Raw genomic sequence first — 19,029 nt, forward strand, 5'->3', positions numbered from 1 at the left:
GATTAAACACAGTCACAAAACTTGCCTCCCAAAGACTGCAAATGTGCCCTTTGCTCATCCCTTCCCTCACGTGTGCAGGGTCTGCTGTGTTTTGGAGCAAGTCAGAGGTCACATTGCAGGATCAAACCCCACGTGCTCTTGTGTTTTTTATCAATTGTCTCATCCATTGGAGGAGAAAACAAGCCAAGAAATATCATGAAGGCAGATGCATCTCTAGCCAACTTCAACATTTTTTCAGTATGTGATTAAACCTCCCTATTAAAAGTATGATAAAATCTTTGGATCCTTTAGGATTTGAACCTGGACAGACATCCAGCTCAGCTGAACTCCTTGTGCCCTTCTGGAATTCCTGGACCAAGAACAAAAATCTCCCAGTTCAGGAAAGTTTTTTAAAATTTATTTTCCTATACATTGCTTAAACTTCAGTGGGACAAAAAATGGGAAATTTATCTGCAAACACATAGGCAAAATCAAGACATTGGAATGATGGAAGCAGAAATTAAAATTTTGTACAAGTCACCTATTTTATTCTTCTGGCTCCCAAATCGATTTTAAAAGCTGTTCTGCTAAGATTAAGCACTGCCAGGGAAATAAACCTGTCATACCATCTGTTATTACCATTTATATTACCACAGTTCCCAAGAAAAACTCCAAGGCACTGAGTGCTGTGTAAACACATGAAGAGAAAAAGTCCCATGTCCAGGGAGAGCTAATGCTGAGATTTTACAATTGATGGACAAAGCCAGGCCCCAGATGGCACAGCACAGCCAACAGCCAGTCTGACAGCAAACAATGAGATATTATTGGTGCAGGAGTGAGTGATCTTAGTCCAGGAGAGCCTAAAAGTTGATGACATTTCACTGTTGTAAGAAAGGCTTTGCCAGTGTTGATGAGGAAATCCATTTGAAAAATTAAGGGAAGCCTCAGAGCTTAGCTGTGCAATATTTGCAAGAATAATAGTGGGTAATGGTGCAGTAAGATTAAAAAAACCCAGAGGCTGGAGTTGGTATCTTGAAAATGAATAGAATCTCACAAATAGGAAATGAGCACGCTGAGAGGCACAGTGAAATATGTGACCAATACCAGCAAGCAGGAAGAGCTGGCACCTGGATTGTAGAAAGTCACGTTTCAGTCACCAGCCTTTGGACTGTGAAATCTACACTGACAGTCACACTTGGGATAGGTAAGGGCAGGGCGAGATTCTGTAATTAACATAGTGTATTGTAGAAACTGAGACATGAGGTAGAAAACCTCAAACAAATGTTCCAATTAGAGAGAGCAGAGAGAAGGTGGAAAAAGAAATCTGCTAACATTCAGATACTGTCCAAATGCAAGGATCCAGTGAGCTGTTTAAACTGAAGGAATGCTGAACTTCTAAGGCTTGTCTGTAATCAGAATAATCTGTAACCAGGTTAATTGTGATCAAGCAAAAGATTGCTTGCAAAAGGAAAGGAGTAACATGAAGGAGTAATGAACAGATGATGAGGAGTTTTCAGGTATATCACATTTTATAAAATCAAAGGGAGATAAATGGTAAGACTTCTTTAGTAGAAAGAGACCATTCTAGAGGAGAGAGGGAGGGCTCTGATTCCTCAGCACAGGTGGTTGAAGAACTTTGTACCATCCAGAGACAAAACTGTGCAAAGGAGATCAGAGAAAGAAGGGTAGCAGTCCACAGGAATTCCCACCAAAAACTGGAGATGGGAAAAAGATTCAACCAAGGACATGATGAAGGAGCAGTGTCCAAAGTATGCAGAGAGTTGGAATAAAGGGAAGTACAGATGGAAATAAAATGAACATTTCAAAACTAGAAGACTTTGTGTACATTGAAGGGAACTGGCAGGCCAAGAAGACTGAAGATGGTTAGCAATGGATAATTAGAAACCTTGCTGAGAGCAATTTCAGTGGTCAGCATGGAGACAGCCACATTAGTGGGATGTGGTATAGAGGTAAAATAGAGGAAGCAGAACCTCTTGCAAATAACACATCTCATGAGAGTAAAAAGAAAAGGGAAGGGGATGCACAGGGCAGTAGTAATTTTTTTTGTTTTGAATGCAAGAGAAACAAAATTGTTTTTCTCTCAGAGAAAGGAGCTACAAGCAGATAGTTACTGGGCTGCAAGCCTTGGGAGAACTAATTATAGAGACAAATGGAGAGTGAAAAGGGTCACGTGATGGTCATTAAGAAAAAAAACCTCAGCAGAGATTAACAAGAGGAGCACAGCAATGCAGGGACAAATGCATCTATTTGCTGCCTGAGAGAAATGTATAAACACCACTGCCCAGTTAGAAGCATGGAAATGAATTCCAGCTGAGGGTTCAGCATTCACAGGATTTATATCAATATATATAATAACATGTATCAATATATATCTATATTAATGATATAATTAATAATCATATCATTATTAATAATATAAAGAATTATTATAGAATTAATAATTCTAGTGGATTTTCCTCACTAATTTCCTTAGCTGGCAAAACCAAAAAACCCCAAACAAAGCCCCAACAACAAGAAGCAGAAAGTATGGGATTATAGAATCATAGAATGGCTTGGGTTGGAAGAGACTTTAAAGATTATCTCTTCCAGCCCCTCTGCCATGGGCAGGGACACCTTCCACCAGGATGTATCCTTGCTTACTGTAGTCCTCACACTGGTAAGGTGGCAAGTCAGGATTGCTTTGGGAAAACTGGATTCCTCCTTCTGAAAATTTCTTTGCTTAATTGTAAACATTTCTGAGTTTAAAACACACAAGTTTTCTAGGTTAGCTTGTTGGGATTTTCTGCAAACAGCAAATTATTTCTTTCCTGGGAGTACTTTAATTATAAATACAACTTCCCTGTGAGACTGTGAGAAGTTGAGCATGGATTAAATCCTGGTAATTTCTTGCTTGTCACTGTACAAGGTAGTCCATAAGCTTTCTGCAGGTTAGGAGAAGGTGGAAAACAGTCACTCTGACAGGTTCATCTGAGCTAGGCTGTTCTTGGAAAACCAATGCATGCCTGCTGTCAGGTGCCTGTAGCAAGGTAGTCTCTCTTATACTGTTAAGAAAAACTCTGTAAAATGAAGAGTCCCAGAAGGTGACAGGGTGATCAGCCCACCTCTGTATGTGAAAGCAGGAAGGATCCTGTATCAAGTGTGTAATAAAAACATACAATCTTGTGATTACAAGTGATGCACTCACAGAGACCAGAAATGGGTCTCAAATCTGCTGAGACCTCCATCCACTAACATTTTTTAAAAAATCAACATGCTTGCTATATATTGGAAAAAAAGACATACTTCTATATAAAATATATCATCCATCCTATTTCACTTCTCTTGGCTAAGTTCTGTATTTCTTCTCTATTTTATGTACTTCCATGTAATCTAAGCCTCCTGTAAAGAGAATCGTTCTGTTCACCAGCCTCAAGTAAATAAGAATTTTAATCCCTTGCTAGTTTAAATTCATAACTAATCCAGTTATGATTCAGTAAATGTTTCATTTTACACTCAGCAGTGAATTTGTGAGGCAAATTTTTGTCACTGTCTGCTAGAGACTCCATTACACCCTCTGCATCTTCCTCATAATCTCTCAGAAATTCTGCCACATGCACGTCTGATTTGAGTCTATGATAACAACAGCACTTTATAGCACTTCCACTGCTAAGAGCATGGCAAAAATGCAAATTAAATCCATCTTCTTCACTCAACTGCATAAAGGAAAAAAAAATTGAAATGATGGGTTTCTCAGTAGCCCCCAGCAAGTTTCCTTTGGATTTAACTGCCACTTAGGCATTGATGCACCTACGCACTGCTTGGTGCATTTCAATGTTATATTATATTTCTCCTGTGGTTCCACTTTGCTGAATGTATTAAGATTCTGAAAAAATGGTTACATCTCTCCTTCTTGGTGATCTCTGTGCCTCAGTATCAACCCCAGATAACTTGGAAAACACCACAGCTTTAGTCAAGTGTGTCAGTGTGCACGAGAAGGGGAAGGCACGCAGACCTTGATGAAACCACTGCTTACCCTTGCTGCTGGCACACATCAATGCTTCCATCAATGATAAATCATTGTATGAATAAAAACATCATCAGACTGCTGACTCTGCTTTGCTCTGATTAAAACATGTCACACTTTATGTGCTGTCATCTCAGACATGGGATCCACTTCACTGTGGAAGCAATGTGCTTGCCCAAGCCCTGCTGTCTAAAGTAGGTATTATTAAACCTGATGTGCTGCCTCCTTGTTAGAAAATAAAGATAGTATTAGAACAACTATTTAGTTCTCAAGGACAGTAATTGCAATGATAGCTTCAAAAATAACGTTGCAGTTCCATGGTGGATGGATTTCAGAAGTTATGCAGCACAAGGGCAAGTTGGACTAAGTATTTGGGTTTAGTGAAACAAAATCTTCATTAATATCTAACTACGCCTTAATATTACAGCTTTGTTCAGTGTTTGGAAAATATACCCAGAATTTACAGCCTGAGCTAGGAGCTCTGAGCACTGGCATTCCCATATAGTCTGCTTAAGGGAATGTCTGAGACAGTAAAATTATGGAGAGATTTAACTAAGGGTTATAACTTGCTAATGTTTTTCCAAAAAAAGAAACAGTATGTGCCGCTGTGGCAATACTTTAGAAAGCTACTCCTTTACACGCAAGGGCTGAAATCCTCAACCCTGCTTTGATTTCTGTGCTTAAAGCAGAGGGCAAAGGAGCACAAGCCCGCTCTAGAAAGCCCAGTTACAGCAAGGGTGGAACTTTGCTACCCACACTGGGCATGTAAAATAGCCATCAGGTATTGTTTTCAGTTCCTGGTGGGATTGTGTGCACAAAATACCAGGGTGAGAGGCAGAAAAGATAAAATTCAGACGAGGCAGCAGAGTCATGAGTTTGAACAGCCACAGGAAACTACTTCAGATGGGAAGGACAGGGCAGGGAGAGGAGCCGTTAAAGCCCCATTTAGCCAATCTCCGGATAAGTTGCTCTTGGCAGGAGATTGCAGAATCCCTTGCAATAACAAGAAAATATCTTGGCCCTGTTAGTGATTTTAACATGAAAGGCTGCTTTCCCTTGCTTTTAGAAACAAGCTAATTAATAGTTTCCTAGAGCAGTGACTTTGTGACCACAGAAATCTGCACCAGGCAGTGCCTCCCGGGGTTCTGGCACAATGCACCAGCCCAGCTCAGTCCCACAAATGCCATTAGAAAGGAAAGCATCGAAGACTTGTTTGCTTGTAAAATGTACAGGTCTGTGTTCACACAGGATTTCTGTTTTAAGAACACTGAGAAGTTGGGGGTAAAGGTGTCAGAGATCGTAATTTCAGAGATGACGACCAAAAGCCAGTCAAGGTTCAGCTCTGTGATCTGTGGCAAACGCTCACAAAGGTGCTGAGAGATTGTGTGACCTGGCCTAAACTAGCTGAGTTTGGCTTGGCAGAAGCTTTTGATGAACTCTCAGTAAAACAGAGAAATCCAATTTTTGAATGTCTGTCAGATCCACACTTGCTGCATCAGGCTAAGCTGAATATATTGCATCTGCATGGAAATCAAATAAAGTTAGCTGAGTTTTATACACACTACTGTGTGTATAAATATTTTAAATATTTGAATAGGTGAATAAACACGAGGAATAACCTTTAGTGAGGTGGTGGGAATGACACCAATTCAACATAGTTACACTGTGATTTGTGAGGCTGAGCTACAGTAGATCTTCCAAAATTTTTGTCCCACAATGCTTTCAGTAATGAGAAATCACTGTATCAATGAACACATGATGAGCAGCACAAATAGGAGATCTCTGTAGGCATGTTGGTGTCCATCTTCACTTGTACTGGAGCACATGAGAGCTTGCATTATTGCCCTGTAACCAGATTCTGGGCCAAAGCTGCAAAACTGTTATCTGAGTAAAACAATCATTTTTAGACACTGCTGCTAAAATACAGTTCAACCATAATTATAATTAAACAGGCACCTACATGCTGCAAAGTGTGGCACAGTCTAACCACAGTAATACATTGCTTCAAGTGGAGCTCCATGCAGAGGGATCTCTTCCCATAGCTAAATTTGCTCTGGGATCTCTGCAATGAACTGAAGGATACAATCAGGCAGCCTGTGACTCATGCAGTGCACCATTTTTAATGCCTCTTATGTGCAGAAACGAAAATAAAAGCAGATCTCTTGTTCCCAGAGCCCTGAAGGGGGGAGTCCTCATGACTCACACTATTTTACAGACCCTTGGTCACTGAAGGGCCGACTGACACCCACAGCTGCAGAGCCTGTGGCAAAAGGAGTGGGAAACAAACAGTACTTCTTAAATAAAGTGTTTAATTCAAGCTGCAACCCCTTACAGCAGACACATTTCATAACTTCTAGATCTATGTTCACACAAAGATTGAAAGAAAAAGCCAGCCTTGAAAGAAAACATAAAGTTTTTTAATGTTTATTTTTCCATCAAAAAGCTTTACAAGGAGAAAGGCTGCACAGGAGAAAGTGTACATTCTTTAATCACTGTTTATCTGTTGGTTTGATAGCCAAGGCTGACATTTCTTCTACAGTGTATTTATTTGTTCTCATAATATCACAGGACATTTGCCCTTTACTTAAAAAGGATCATCACCTATGAATATCATTAAGAACACTGTTAGGCAACACTGTCAGTGAAGAATTTACGACTTAGATCAGCTGTAGATGAAGTGCTTTCATTTTAATTCTTCTCATATTTTGTTACAACAAACATAAACCACATTTTTAAAATAATCAGATATGTGAAACGCTTTGCATCAAATGTAATGGAGAAACAAAAGTTTAGTGTCTCAAAGAACGGACAAAACTTTCCAATACCTACAAAGCAACACTGAAATTCTCAAGGAAGAGAACGAAATTCCTGTCTTTCCCCTTAAACCACCTGGAGACGTTTGTTAAGGTGTTAAGCGCTCAAATGTGGATTTCCTCACTAGCATTATACCCCTGGGACTTTCAGATATCCCAGCAGCAGAACCAAAATGAAGTTACAGGTTTTCACAGTGAGATAACCTGACCCTTTCTTGATTGCCCCTACACACAACCTTCTGCTGTGTAAAGCATTTTGCTGATCTGTAGGACAGCTGAAAACAACTCCAAAACAAAGACCAACCTTCCACCCATCAAATACCAAGAGGCGCCACCTTTGCCCCTTTAGATCAGCGCATGTTTTGCCTTCCAGATCACTCAAACCAAAATTTCAGCAAGCTGTTTGAAGTCTCCCTGCCACATTTGTTCAGGAGTGTACAAAAGAGGTAACAATAGTTTCAGAAGCAAGCTCACAAGATGGAGAAACAACTGCGTTTTGAAGTATTTTGTAAGAAAAGGAGTTTGACAAATAAGCACCTTAATTTCAAATTAATTCAATAAGATGACAGAGAAGGAAAACTCTTCACAGTTTCAGAATTAGTAGAATTAAATCCCTCAGAAGCTTGCAAACCATGAAAGTCAAATACCTTATTTCAATCAGTACTCCAGTATTTCTGTAAAGAAACACTTTCAAGTATTGTTACAAAAGGCACTGATTTTTTCCTTCAGCCATCAAGATGTAATAAACCTACAGAATTTCTGTCACATTGGGCCAAACTTCTGGCCCTGAAGATATCTGCCACTACCCTTGGAGCACCTGGATTTTACCCAGTCACTGTTTAACAATTACCTTCTTTTTTTTTATTGATTTTCTTACAAAATCACATCAATCCATCACATTTAATGATACAATGATGAATGGTACATTAATGGTAATGACAGAGAGGAGAATGTTTTAGTTGTTCTAATGCTATTTTGAAAGTGAAAATGGACACTTCTGAAGTTAAATATTCAATAGATAAAAAATTTAGCAAATTGTTTCTCCACTATCAATTAATTTTTAAAATCTGGAAATCAAATTTGGAAATCTGATTCAAGCAACTCTCAGGACAGATTCCTTGAACATATGGTTCAAACCCAGTATTTCAGTTTAATCAAAAACTTGGAAAATAGGCTCTTTTTTCTTTTTTTTTTTTAAATGGATGTAAATTCAAACTGGGAATTGCTGTTTTGCTTTCTATGAAGTCTGATGATGACCAGATGGATTGAATTTCTCAATCCTTAGTCAAAATGAGAAAGAATACAGTATGGAATATCTCTCTTCTGAGGCATGTTGAGTAGAGAGCATTAAGTTAAGGCAGATGTATGAACAGGTTTTCTTTAAACAGGATTTCTTAAGCTCAAAATTGTCAGTGTTTCAAAGGAACTTTCAAAGGACTTAAAAAATACTTGCAATTCTTTTGCTTAGCCCTAGAGCCTGCAATTGGACAGAGTTCCCTGGTATGCTTGAAAGCAATGGACCACCAAAGAGATAAACTAAGCAATATTTAATTATAGCTACACACACATTCCTCAACTCACACCCAAGGATTTCCAGCTTCTCATCTGCAGCAGGAGTGCATTACCTGACAATAATTAAACAACCTGCAAAAAGACTGCAGATAACATAATAGCTAAAATATTTAACCTATAGCGGCTAAAGCATTTGATCTCTAGCATCAAAGTTTCCTGAAACCAAGGGCCATCAGAATCCCTCCTCAAGTTTGATGGGATGCTCTGGGACAGCTACAAACAACTTCAAGACTTCAGTGGACAGGGCTAGAGGTAAAGGTAAAACTTCTGACAGTAGGTGCGTCAGTGCAAAGCTTTATGAAGCTGACCTGAGGACATAATTTTATCCTAATGCTATCTAGAATTAATTGCTGTTTACACCCCCACCCCTGAAGCAGAGGAGGAGCAAGGAGCTGGTGGAGGGAATTATCCTTCCTACTTGGATCCCTCCACGGTAACAAGATAGGGGCTGCATACAGGAGGAAAGGACAGACCCAAAAACCTAACCAAAATTCCCCATAACTGTGTGACAAAGAAACAAAGATAAACTTGGAAACTCAGTCATAGGTGTGATGAGTCCTGAACAGGAATGAATCCTAATCCTAAATGAGAGTAGTGACTATCAGAGCACAAAACCTGTAAAATGTGATCAGCCGCTTCTAATGGAAGACAGACAAATTTGGTTACATGAACATAATGGAATGTAAAATATTAGAATATTGTAGAATATTAGAATATTATATTTAAATTAATGATCTCTTGTTGAATAAAAAAAAAAACAGATGTTGCGATTTAATTAAAAAATAACCAGGTCTCACATTTTCAAAAATTATCTCCAATTACTTGTCACCATTCCCATACTTCGTTTGCTTGGGACAGAGAAGCTCCTCTAATCCCTGAGAAACCTACTTCAATGAAAATTGTAATGATAAATTCTGAATAATAAATTTTTGCTAACAGAAATCAGTGAGATAAATTGATTATGCAAGCAAGTGACCTGGCAGATTTCAGTGAATTACTGGGAGTAACTGATGAGCTGCTGCTGTGTGTGGAAAATTCTTAGGTGGCACAACTGCAGCCTGGAGAACACAATGTATCACAGCACATCTCACACATTCTACAACAAAGAAAACTTAATTTTGAGTTCACACTTCTGTGAGAGTGTAGCCTCAACGGGTCTTTGAGGTAAGTCATTGAACACCAGTGATTTTAAAAGATTACAGATCTTAAGAATGTACATATTTCTCTGCTATTGTCTGCTAAACTAAAACCATTTAAAACAAGATTTATCACTCATAACTCTACAAAGTCAGACATTTAAAGCTTCCATGTATGTAGAAAATCTTGTTAGGAATCAAATATTCAAGACAATTTGTGGTCAATAATGCCTCTATCTTTGCTAAAATAAATAGTCAATTATTAAAGGAACAAAAGGACATGGCCCTACATAAGAAGGAAAGTCTCTTCATTTTCATCATCCCCCTCCTCTGATCAAGAGGTAAGGAATATATTTTTCTTGATGTTCTCTCAACAAAATAGTTTCACCCATTGGTTCAGCTACAATATTTTCCTACTGAAATAAAATCAGTGCATTAAGATTAAGAATATATACAATATACTGGAAGCCATATGCACCTTTTCTCAGGATAGGCAGATAAGGCATTTACCTGATGCTATAAAACGACTTCCTCTTGTATTACTCACTTGGTCTGTACTTGCCTGGTACCACACTACCACTGCATTATACAAATATTATAGTGCTCTACAGGTGGAAGATATGAGAGGCCAAACTCAAACTGTGAAGAAAGCTAAAAATGATGTAAGAATCTAAGACAGAAAGAAATCAACTAAAAATACATGCATAAAATATGTGCCCATCAATAGGTTTACACAGTCATCATCCCTACCCTTCCTTTAACAGAAGAGAGCAAACTACAGAAAGATATTACTGAATTCAAACAACATGAAAGAGCTATTAAAACCAATTATCTTCCCTCTTGAAAATCACATTATCTTTTTTTCTAGCCTAATAAAAATATTATACTGCAATTGAATAAAATTACTAAAAACATCTCATGGAACTATTAATATATCCATTCAAAACCAAAAGCTGTCCCAGAAGTGCAAACACTACAACTAAAACTTAAAATGCCACTGAACTTGTTTCCATTATACAAATCAACCATGACCAATACTCTTCAGTATTGCTATAGTCTTATAATGCTTTATTAAGGTCTGCTGCAAAACCTGTTAAAGCCAGTAAAAAGTCATGTTTGGAAAAGGCCTTGGATTATAAACTTTTACTGTGAGACACAAATCTGGGAGTGCTGAGCCACTCCAATCTGCTTAGAATTTTTTATATCAGGGAACATCAAAAAACTTAGTTCCCATACAAAGAGGTAGCAGTCATCAATATATCTGATTTTTTTTTTAAATTTTATTTTACAGAATAGTAAGATTTCCTATTTTTCTGCATTGAATTTGGAAGATACTTTCTGGTACTTAAATTTCTTGTAGCTTTTCAGTTTGCCTGTCTGGTGAAATTTATGGCACTTGTTGCTTTACTGTAAGAGCAGCTTGTAACCCATTGGAGAAAGAAATGTAAATAGTATCTCTAAATATCATAAGCTCTAAAAAATCTGTGCTTTTCTAATCACAGAACATTTGAATATCTGTACACTACAAGTGAAACAGAAGCAGTGACTCTGGGAATGTGCATCCTTATCCCTTGGACAAACAAAACTTTATGTTAGACTATAGGATTAAAGGCCAATCACAGTGGATACAGAAACTGAGCAAGAGAAGAACATTTAGATAAAAAAATATAACTACAATATTGCAATTAAACATTATATACTGTAGTTAAATAAAGTGAGGAATACCGTCTTTCCCCTACAGCAATACATTAATTCAAAGTGTCAATAACAAAACAGATTTTTTTTTTCTTTTAAACAATGTAATCAGGCATGAACTGATCCAACTGAAATATAAAAATATAATGTCGTTCTAGCTGAAAATTTGAGTTGGGGTTTTTCAGCTTGGAGAAGATGGAGAGACCTTCTAGCACCTTCCAGTACCTGAAGGAGCTGCAAGAGCTGGACAGAGACTTTTGACATGGGCATGTAGGGACAGGAGCAAGGGGAATGGCTTCAAACTGAAAGAAGGCAGATTTAGATTGGCTATTGGGAAGAAATTCTTTAATGTCAGGATGGTCAGACACTGGTACAGGCTGCCCAGAGAAGCTGGGGATGCCAGACCCTGAAAGTGTTCACAATCAGGCTGGGTGCAGCTCTGAGCCATCTCCTCCAGTGGAAGGTGTCCCTGTCCATGGCAGGGGGTTGGAACAAGATGGTCTCTCAATCCCTTTCCAACCCAAACCATTCTATGATGGGACAAAATGAGAGAGAAAAGATCCAGCTGATTTATTACACATTCAAGGTAAGTGTGATGGGCTGGTTTGTTATTCTCTACTTCTGAATCTAATGCTTGTTTTTTTTTTTTTTTCAGAGAGCAACAGAAAATTTGCAGGCTATCTAGAAGTTGATTGAAGGTTTCCTGGCTACTATCCAAAGGTAAACAGACAAACAAAAAATTGTGAGAGACTGAATTTCACTGAAGTTTAAAAAATAATAAATACCCAAATCAGTTTCTTTATCTTCATCCTTCCAACAGCATTTGCTATCTGTGAACAAAGTAGCAAAGCTTTTTCACTCTTCAAAATGGCATGTGAGAATTGAGAGGCCTACCCAAAGGAGCTGAAACAGTGAATTAGAAAAGTTGCTTAAAAACCAAATGTTAAGAAAAATAACATTTCAGCCCTTGCTTTGCTGACAGGTGAGATAAGAACCATTTCTGGTGCCACAAAGAACTCTCATATAGATTGGCATTTCAATGGAAGGAAGAACCACACCAGTCCATATGGTTCCCTTAAACAAAAGCCTCTCGGGTTCATGACCAACATTTCAGTCAGCCTTTAAATAAAAAAAATCAACAACAACTGATAGTGGGGATTTACTGACAGGCATCAGGAGTAATTGTTTTAGGGAAGACTATATAAAAAAATCTTTCACTACTGCACTTTATAGTACATGTGACAATACTATATTTCAACTTAAAACAACATCATCTTCTCAGAACTGATCATCATCACCAGAGCACAGGGTCTAACCCAATTATCATTACTTAAGCATGATGGAAACTCTTCCAGTTCAAGTAATAAACTTGCATAACCACTATCACCCTGCCCCTACTTATTATGGCAAATAGAGGGAATTTATTTGCAAAACACTCAACCACCAAGGGCAGAGTTTTGCAATAGAGTTTTAAAGCATCTTACTCAAAGATTAGGTCACCAGTGTTCTAGCAAAAGCTCTAAACATGAATGTAAATAATCCATTATCAAGTATACAATTCTGGTTCAGTGGCCACTGTAACAAAGCCAAGGACTAGCAGTGACTCCAAAAGACTCTGAATCAGACTTCAAGAGTGTAATATTCTTCATAGTACTATGTAAATGCAAGATAGAAATCTTCAGATTAGTCTTTGCAGTGAAATCATAAAACTGGGAGTGAATCACCCTGCTTGAAACAGTTGACATTTAATTTGTGCAATGTAGATATTCAACCATTACCTACCACTTTCTATAAAATGCAAATTGGTATGTATCAGAAAAGCTCCAGCATGGCTTTGTGGTGGTTATTTTATATACATATAGACATTGCAGAGAGGCACATTCTGTGTTAAAAATCAGCATGAAATTCTTCTGTGGGAACTGGAACACTTCCTTTCACAGATGAACCTTTGCTCTTCATGTAAGGCGGTCATGTTGAGTTAAAGCAAAATGCTCAGTTTGCATAAAATGAGACCTGCACCTAGTTTAAGGTGTATTTTCAAAATACACGTGTCAGAAGTGTCATTACAGAAAAAAGCGCAAGATACTTCTTTTATAGACTGGGAAAAAAACCCTCCTTTTGACATTCTATTAAAATGTAGTAAGGGCACAAAAGGAATTTTGAAATGTTAGTCCAAAATTATCTACTCTAACACTATTTACAGTGCAAAGATCTTACAGTAGCATAACAGAGTAACACCAGCTCTTTCAAACTCTAAAACTTGTTGCTCACTTCTTAAGACTGGCAGACATCCAGTATGTTCACAATTGGCAACAGAGTCTACAGTATTACAAAGTTATTGCTGCTACTGTAATGTAAAGAAATGAGGTTGTGATGATAAATTTTCCCATTAGGCTGTGAGGAAAACTACTTCATTTTACCAAGCATATAATTTCTTAGCTTTGTCATAAGCTCCAGGAAAAAAACAGAGCAAAGTGATCTATTTGTACTTTCTCCCACAGAAATGGTGGGTAGCAAACTGCAGTGTGAAATCAGCTGGTTTTGTGTTAGTTGGTTACAAAGGTGTGTATCAGTTCCACTTGAGCTGAGCTGCCTTGGTCTGTGCCAGTGACCTGCAAGGGCTGGCTGAAGGAGACTCCTGCCATCATACAGGCACTGCTACCTTTGCTGCAGTAGTAGAGGCACGCTTTGATGGCCAGGGTGGCTTCAGCTGACACACAGCTCCCAGGCAACTGAAAGGGAATGACAGTTTGACAGGAAACATCCTTTATTTCTCCTGTCAGACACTGTCCTTGCAGCAACCAGGTGTTATCTGCAAAAGGAGAACAGATTTTATCATTAGGGTATTTAACACTATGTCTGAAAGTTACAGAAAACACTTATTGTACCTATAAGACAACAAAGACTTTCCACATGCAACTTTAGAGGAAATTGCCTTAATGATTATTCCAGTTGTGAACAAAAAAAAAAAAAAAAAAAAAAAAAAAAAAAAAAAAAAAAAAAAAAAGGAAAAGTAATTTACAAATGCTTTATCAGTCATTTAAGGATGGAGAGATCCTTTGCTTTGCATCAGCACTATAGGTGTATATATACAGCACATCTTATTTAAATGCAATGGAACTGCAATTTCTCTCCCATACACTTTTTAAAGGATATTAAAATTTATTCCAATATGCACAAGCAAGACTTCTTAAATTAATGACTATCATACATTTACATCAGAGATCTAATACAGCAAGTAAAACATCTACTATAAATGCATTAAACTGTAGGTAAAATGATGGCATTTCCAAACAGCAGTGGTGGTCTTATAGATAGGTTAGTGCAATTCAGCAATGCTCAGGCTGACTGTTAGAATGAAACTTTAGTTTCACTGTTATTTCTATATTTGAGAGTATGTAAACAAAAAAACCCCACCTGTACACTACATACATCTAACTCATTGCACTGAGCCATAAAACAATGCAGCATGTATTAATTCAAGCAAAAATCAGTCTACCAGGTGTTTGGCTTTTTTCAGTCTTTGCACTCCAGCTGTTAAATGCATCAACTCTAAATATCCTGTATTGCATCACAAGGTCAAACGGGAACACAGGATGGGGAGGGATCTTGACTCATCAAACTGAGATCTCCTGTACTGCAGGATGTGCTGATATAACTCACTTCCCACCCTAACCAGGACTTTACCTTCTGCGGTGATAAACCAGGCACTGGGAGCTTCTTCATTCAGTTTTGAATCCAGAGGAAGAGTCAACTTTAATAAAAACTGAATTGCCTGGCCAGGAGCTACAGTTAGTGAAGGAAGTTGAACATTTGGTGCAGATTTAGGCAGTCTTGGAAGGTTTGCTATTTTATCCTTCTGCACAGGCAAGTTATCTGGAACATCACATGCTTCTGGCTTCAGGATAGGCAACTATCAGGAGAAATCAAACAAAATATTTATTTTTACTACTACTGAAAATGAAAGGGCTTTCACAACACAATCACAGTTTCAAAGTGACATCATATGGCTACTGGACTAAAACTTTCTATCAGCATGCAACAATACTATGACAAAACAGAAAAAGGGCAGGACAAAATGTTTTCTTAAAATGAAAAAACCCTGATTAATCCAAATAAAAGCAATATTTACTATGAAAGGCATAAAAACCACAACTACTTTACAGTATCCCTTAATTTCAAATTTTTACAGTTGGACTACATTTTTTGCTTGAGATAAACTGTAAATGTATTTCCATCTAATTCTGGTATTAAACTGCATGCTTCAGTAATAACATCCAGGATTTTAACTATGCACATTGCACAATAGAGGAGAATTTCCCAGAAAAGCCACCAACATGTTACATGATATGAAAATTTAAACACACATAGAGACTGTGTATTATTAAATGCAAGAAACGTATCAGAAGACATCAGGACCATTATGTCATAGATATATGTATATATACATTTCAAAAAATCATTAATATACAGTGGCATTGTAAGGTGGACACGAGCACAAATTTGTTTGCTTACAATCAAATAAAGCTGTGCTTAGTTTTGACAGTGTTTTTGATTTGACAACTTGAAAGCCCTTTATATATCTTGCTTTAAGTCACTGACCTCCCCAAATCATCTCTAACCACTTAATTACATGGCTTGGCAATTGATTTCACTTTCTTTTTTACAAGTGCTCATGAAATGTTTTTCATGCTGAAAAACTGGGCTGTACATTTTAATGACTGACATTTCTGTATTAACCTTTTCTAAAGAGTTGTCACTTTCTGTTTTCATGCAAAAGTTGTCTTTTTGAAGACTGAGGCTTTCAGCTGTGCTAACAGACAATGCTTTTTTGGCTGATCATCACAAAACATCCTGTGGATACAGCCACTGTACCAAAAGTGAGCTGTCTCATTTTTATCACACCTCCTGAAGTCTGAAAGAGTAATTTATGTCAAGAAACACTATTATCAGTCTGTTTAATAAGTATTACTTGCCATGGAAAGGATTTTTGTTTCCAAATCCAGCACTTTAATCTGATGATTATTTGTGTCTGCAACATACATCAGGCGTCCACTTTCCTCAACACACAAACCTCCTGGTTCATTGAAAGCTGACTGGGTAAAGCTGGAACCAACAACATTGCCTGCTTCTCCTGTGCCTGCCAAGGTAGCACAGTTCTTCATCTTGGGATCCACAACCTTAATCTAAGATCAACAAAGACACAAAAAGCTTCTCTGAGAAAACCCAGCAGGATTTAGATGTTCTGTATTATGCCATGTCCCACATTCCCAGTAGCCAGCACTGCTTTTCGAGTACCTTAGCTACCAGGTGTGCATATTACATGTTGTGTTTTCCCTCTTTACCAAGTGACATGTCCCATCTCTCCCTCTCCCTACTCCCTTATGGACTTCCTCCTTTGGTCTTCATTCAGGGTTCCCTTCCATGATTTTGAAGGTACCTAACCCTCAGCTATAAAAGTATGCTGGATGACTTCTTTTCTAAAGTTTGCTGCCTTTCTAGGAACATTTGCAAAACAGTGAGAGCCTAACAAAATTTGCAGGCTAACTTCTAGATTATTTTTCTTCTACAAATAGATGGTTTTTTTAAATAGCAAGAAAGTTTTTAGTGTTTTATACAAGATCTGAAACAAAATATCATTTGCCTTAAAATTTCAATGAGCATTAAGTGCTATAGACCTTATTCTTCAAATCAAACAGATTACTTCTCTTTTAATGCACGTAGTCAGTGTACAGTTAAAACCCTCCTAGACATGAATGCTTATATAACATCACATAAGAACAATCATTCAAAACCATGTCTCATGTTCCATGGAGGTAAACCACAATACTTCTAAAACTTAGGTGGCTTTTTTAAGGGAAAAGCAGGTCCTCTTGTCCTGTCAGTTTTATCAAACCTGCAGTATTCCTGAATAAGTCCTCCGAGCTTTTTCACTGTAGTTTAGCATCTTTGGGAAGGTACACAGAAAGTCTCTAGTGTGAATTGTAACTTAGCACTTTAAATTTACCTTTCCCAAGAGACCATCATAGCAACTCAGAAGAATGTGATAGCAAAACAATGGTAAACAGAAGGATCCAGAAGGGAAGGAAGGAAGGAAGGAAGGAAAGAAAAAGACCCCACAAAAGAATTTGTGTAATTACTTTCCTCAGCCTAACAGGACTAAGCAAAATCTGTCTATGTTTCTAAAATAATTCATTGTAGTCATAAAAATTTCCAAGTCTGTATATACTATACACTTACCTTGTGATTATAGGAATCTGCCACATAGAGCAGCTTTCTTTTCTTGTCCCATGTTACTCCCAAGGGATGCTGCAGCTTTGCATTTATGCCTGCTCCATCCACATCACCAAAAGCAAACAAATTCTGAAAAGTTATTTTATTTAATTAATATATTTGGTTATTCAATGTGGACATGAATTTAAATTACTGTAATTAAATGGAAATTCACTGACTTTAAAAAAAATGAAGACAATTGCAAAACAAGGATACTGAAACCTGGAAGTGTGGATGCCAACCACAAAAATGGAACTCTCACATCTAAGTTATAAATATGAATCCATCTGATTTCATGACCACACAATGCTGAATCAAATTGGCTATTTTAAGAATAAGTGAAGTAATTTTTTATCTAAGGAGCAAGAGTCTGCATGACAACCTGAGCATCACAACTGCCACACTACTGCACTCCAAGCAGTGAAGTTAAGAAATCGATGGCCATGGAAACTGATTTACCCTCTCACCCCAAAAGTGATTCCTCCAGGTCAGGCTTGAGGGATATTAGTGGGGCAGTGTGGGGAAGTTTGAGGTGATTACCAAAGGGTCTCTCTCTCCTCCCACAAGGTGCTTCACGGCCCCGTCCTTGAGCGAGATGGTTCTGACGGTGCTGCTCTCGCTGTCGGCCACGAACAGGCACTGCCAGGGCTCCTCCGGGGCCAGGGAGAGCCCCGAGGGCTGGGCAAACCCCGCCTTGTGTGGGTAGGCGTTGTTCCTGTTCTCCTCATTCCCACTCCCAGCAAAGCGGAGGCACACTCCTTTCTTTAAGTCACTAAAGGCAAATAGCACCCAATTTCAATCATGAGTTTAGAAACAGCTCAGACAAGAGGCATAAACAGAAGCTACAGAACAGGCACTTGTGAGTTATAAAACCAACTGTAATGCAGCAGTGAGGAATTACTCAATGCCTTTGTGCTAACTTTTATATCACCTCAGCGCATCATTCACTACTAGGTAACTCAGCAAATGCAAGGAAAAGTAACATTCAATTATATGAATGGACCTTACCAAATCATAGCTGTATAGCTGAAGTAGCATCTTTCATTTCATCTAACAGATATGGGAAAAGAAGGCAGACTTTTAAGCATATAAGCCTTTAAATGAGATTATTTTCAGTTTAATTTGATTATCTCTCTCTTTGGGATTTGAAGGCTATTTATCAAGACAAGCAGCAATTTCACATTTCTCTTAGTAGCTGCTTACCTTCCCTTTGGTAGTTTTCCACCTTCCAACATCAGTGCCCATATCTGGTGAATGCCTGCCATTGCTATCCATAACACATCATCTTCCTGCATGCCTGAAACTTTTAGAAAGGGACACAGAAAACCAGATTAAAAAAAAACCCAAACACTTTGGACATGTTTTATAACACAAAGAAATCATCAAACCAACCCTGCTGTCCCCCCATCCACCCCCTACTCATCTTCCTCACAGGGGAAAAAATAAAACCAAAAAACAAAGCAAGAGAGAGAATGTCTTCCATCTACCAAAACTTGGTATTTTTCTTCTTTCTATTTTATTCCCAGGGGTTTAAAAT

General features: G+C 38.0%; 1 protein-coding gene across 1 annotated transcript in view; it reads right to left on the reverse strand.

Annotated features, from left to right (window-relative positions):
• Window positions 1–6,398: 6,398 nt before the first annotated feature.
• The window catches only part of NHLRC2 (NHL repeat containing 2), a 32,090-nt gene continuing 19,459 nt past the window's right edge, over window positions 6,399–19,029 (reverse strand). The window contains exons 6-11 of the mRNA XM_066323557.1: window positions 18,696–18,795; window positions 18,033–18,264; window positions 17,460–17,582; window positions 16,196–16,405; window positions 14,907–15,132; window positions 6,399–14,031 (exon numbers count right to left, since the gene is read on the reverse strand). Of these exons, the coding sequence (XP_066179654.1) occupies window positions 13,766–14,031; window positions 14,907–15,132; window positions 16,196–16,405; window positions 17,460–17,582; window positions 18,033–18,264; window positions 18,696–18,795 (1,157 nt within the window). The 3' untranslated portion in view covers window positions 6,399–13,765. The remainder of the gene's footprint in view (window positions 14,032–14,906; window positions 15,133–16,195; window positions 16,406–17,459; window positions 17,583–18,032; window positions 18,265–18,695; window positions 18,796–19,029) is intronic.

The sequence above is a fragment of the Sylvia atricapilla genome, chromosome 8 (genome assembly GCF_009819655.1).
Source record: "Sylvia atricapilla isolate bSylAtr1 chromosome 8, bSylAtr1.pri, whole genome shotgun sequence".
Classification (NCBI taxonomy): domain Eukaryota; kingdom Metazoa; phylum Chordata; class Aves; order Passeriformes; family Sylviidae; genus Sylvia; species Sylvia atricapilla.